Source organism: Dreissena polymorpha, chromosome 2, assembly GCF_020536995.1.
Source record: "Dreissena polymorpha isolate Duluth1 chromosome 2, UMN_Dpol_1.0, whole genome shotgun sequence".
Lineage (NCBI taxonomy): Eukaryota > Metazoa > Mollusca > Bivalvia > Myida > Dreissenidae > Dreissena > Dreissena polymorpha.
Window position 1 is genome coordinate 128140453 of NC_068356.1, and position 3788 is coordinate 128144240.

The 3788-nt window shown below is 36.8% G+C and overlaps 1 protein-coding gene across 1 annotated transcript in view; it reads right to left on the bottom strand.

The window, feature by feature from the left end:
• LOC127870068 (uncharacterized) overlaps positions 1-1503 on the bottom strand; it is a 5813-nt gene extending 4310 nt beyond the window's left edge. Inside the window, exons 1-3 of the mRNA XM_052412726.1 lie at positions 1389-1503; positions 757-940; positions 1-537 (exon numbers count right to left, since the gene is read on the bottom strand). The exon at positions 1-537 is cut by the window's left edge and continues 281 nt beyond it. Of these exons, the coding sequence (XP_052268686.1) occupies positions 1-537; positions 757-940; positions 1389-1503 (836 nt within the window). The remainder of the gene's footprint in view (positions 538-756; positions 941-1388) is intronic.
• Positions 1504-3788: the final 2285 nt, after the last annotated feature.

A 3788-nucleotide genomic window follows, 5' to 3' on the forward strand; every position in this document is an offset into this window, starting at 1 on the left:
GTTCTGCTTGCCCCAATGGTGATATTTGTCACGTGATTTGGGCGGTCGTTTTGGGTAGTACAGCTAATCGGACCAGTTGCATCATCTCTTCTCAAAGTCGGTGGTATTTCAGTCACAAGCGCATGCGTTGGCATATTGTTTGATGATAGTATATGAGTTGCGTTTGCTTCTCTAGCACGGGCTGCGCTTCCCCGCTGACTATTATATCTGTTGTTGACGCTGTTGTTGTTGTTGATACCATATGTTGCCGTCACTTCTGACGTCACACGCACTGGCAATGTGTGGCTCGGCTGATTTCTCGAGTTCGCATTGCTATTTATAGCCTCGCTGTAGGTGGGCAGTCGTAGATTGTTCAAAAGTTCGCGATTCCGGTTATTTGCAACAGCGTTACGGACGATTGGGTTTACGTGAGATCGGCAGTTTCCGCTATTTCCCGTAACTATAGGAATCCACGTCCAAATCTCGTCGTAGTTCGAGAACGTGGGATTGACGCTGCCCTGACGAGGTTGACCCGCGGCAATGCTTTGATTTTGAGCACTGCAATTGAGAAATCATCGCCCATATAAGTACAAGAATAACAAACAAGCGTACCGATCAAAATTACATTGAATTTGTTAATCAACAAAAAAGTTGTTCTCAAAACTTCTTTTAATCTTTGATTAATTAATAATAATTATACATATTCAAAGGCAGACATTTTATTATTTAACATCTTTATAAATCAAGTCTTATGGTGTCAAGGATCCAGTTTCGTACCCGTCTCTTCTCTGCTTTCTGTGGTTCCGCAGAATACACGTAAGCAGTACTATCAACGATAAAAGCAGAACGCCACCGGACACCCAAAGAACTATCAAAATGACTTGCGCTTCCGTTTCCGGGTAATTATATGTCTGCGAAGTTGTCGATTGCGTTGAATTGGTAACTTTCTGTGCTGAAATATCTGAAAAGTTTCCAAGTGCATGGAAATAAATTAGAGTTACTGGCTGACTGACTATAAGACAGTCCGGCCGACTTACCGTCAGACAGACCGATCGACTATTAACAGTCAAATTACATTCATTAACATTTAAATATTCACAAACACGAAACAAATCAAATCATTTAATAAGATACCCAATCCCACAAACCAAATAAATAAACTAACCGCAACAAAATAGTGAATGACACGCTCGATCGCACAAAAAGACAGATAACGCAATTACACATTGCCGGTTATTCACCTGTTCGCTTTTTTATCAGCGAATGACCAAAAGAAATCGGACCAACCTGCGGGGGATATACATCGGAGAACATATACCCCCCCCCCCCCAAAAAAAAAAAAAAAATCACTCAATAGCACAATCAATCACCCATTTAATATCATTCAAACAATGACCACACAAGCTTACCTGCGGGTGAGAGGCATTGGGGAACGCTTCCGTTCCATATGCCCCTCGGTAGACACTCTAGCACCTTCGGTCCCGACAGGATGTCGACGGGGTCGGCGCATAGAAACTCCACCATGGTGCCTACGGAACTGGAAATCGTTGACAACATTACGCTGTTGTCGGCTGTGATTAGAGGTGGGCACTCCACTGAAAACAGCGTTAATATTAAAGCTATTTTATGTTTTGCTTATACAAATGTAGCGTCAATTCAGATTTAAAAAAGTAAGAATAAGTTGATTACTTAAATTTAAGTTTGGATCAAGTTTTGCAGAAGCAGCTCTTTCACATCTATACAGTTCTTTTTCAAGTTAGGCAAAATTGAACAGACTGTCACCCTTACCCCGTTATCATAAATATCATAGTAATACAACACTGACTTCCTTAAATCACTAGTAAATGTATACTGGAATACTTCTGCATAGGAAAACCAGTATTTTTTCATCAAACATTGACAAATTGTAAAAAAAAACAAAAAAACTTTTAAATATTTCGCTTTTTCATTAAGATAGTATCTGGTAATAAATTTAAAAAAAACAGTTAAGTAAGTGTGAACTATTGCATATGATAATCTATTGGTTTTCGCGAAACTTTTTTTTTGCGATCACAAAAAAGGTTTATGATACATCATGTTTTTTTTTGCGAAATGTAAGATATTTACCAATTTAGTTTTAAATAACTTAGAATTAATGCATTAATGGTGTGACGCATTATTATTTTTTTGTTAAATACCAGTTAGTCATTTTTGTTCTTGAGGATTTGTAATTTTCAAGAAAATTTTAATTTTCTATGCATTTTCGGGAAAACAATAACAACATGTTTGTTTTTGTCATCGTTTAAAGTAAGATGCACTGAACGCACAATTATCCGCTCTATTCGAATACCTTTTATAACTTTAAAAAGAATGTCGCGAAAATTGTGAATATGTTCACGCTAAATTTAGAATTTTTCGTAAAAGTAAGTGAAAAGTATCCGGTTATCTTATGCAAAACTATGCTTCAATGCAGATGTCATTTACAAGTACTTGATCGTGTTTGTCTTCTCCTTGTTCTCATGTGAAAAAAAATCTGTTTATCTTGGAACTTAATAACATTATTAAACCAACAAAAACATGCTTTTGGTGTTTGTGTTTGCCTTTTAGACAGTCGTAAGAGTAGTTTGCTGTAAATTTATTACCAAGTAATTTTAATAACTTATAAATAAACAATTCGATGAAAAATGGACCTTACCCAAACTTGGTAGGCGCATTATTTCGAAGCAATAATATGCGAAGATAAACGTTAAAATATGGTTAAGTTTAATGATACTCCAAAGACTGCACAAAACACGCACAGTCACACACAAATGGCAGACTTATATAGTTGCCATCTCTTCGAGCACTAATATACACTGATTTCAAAGCGTTCTCTCATAATCGTATCCATCCGTTTATGCACACGCTTTATAAGAAATTGAACACAAATCATTTTGTTTCTGTCTTTCTCGCTTTTATTGATATATAACACAAAATAGACGAACTCCGTTCACTGCGATACGCATATGATGACAACAGCAGATTAAGTCGTAATAAAAGGTTACAAATCACCCCATTTAATCAGCAGACATTGTACAGAATTGAACAGCAGAATAATATTTATAACTTAATGAGCACTACGTTGATAGCCGATGTATCCCAATTGACAAATCGGTACAAATAAAAATGATGTTATCATCAAATAAAAGTCAACCACGCGTAAAATTAACGTATGCGGATGTTTTTGACAGGTGAGGTAGTGTTTTCCGCCACGGGCGGTATTGTGTATTACCCATTAAAGTTAGCGACTCTTCCACAACGTTAAGAGTTAACCGCCATTTGAATTTTCTAACCTATTTTATGTCTGTCGCCTCCATGGGGTGGTTGACTTATCAACTGTTTACTGCACTGTGTCAATTGATCAACTATAAGAACAATTTTGGTAGTTTCATATAATTCTAATAACACATCTTGCGCAATCATGACATCATAACTATTTTGACGAATTCTTTAGATTCATAAAAAAAACTACATTTTAAAATATTCATTTTAATATGAATACACCATATGAGTCTTGTTCTGAGAAAACTGGGCATAATGCATGTGCGTAAATTGTCATCTCAGATTAGCCTGTGCAGTCCGCACAGGCTAATAAGGGACGACACTTTCCGCCTAAACTTGATTTTCGGTAAGGAGGGACTTCCATGAAACTAAAAATACCATAAAAGCGGAAAGTTTCGTCCCTGATTAGCCTGTGTGAACTGCACAGGCTAATCTGGGACGACAATTTAAGCACATGCATTAAGCCCAGTTTTCTCAGAACGCGACTCATATACATACGATTATTATCG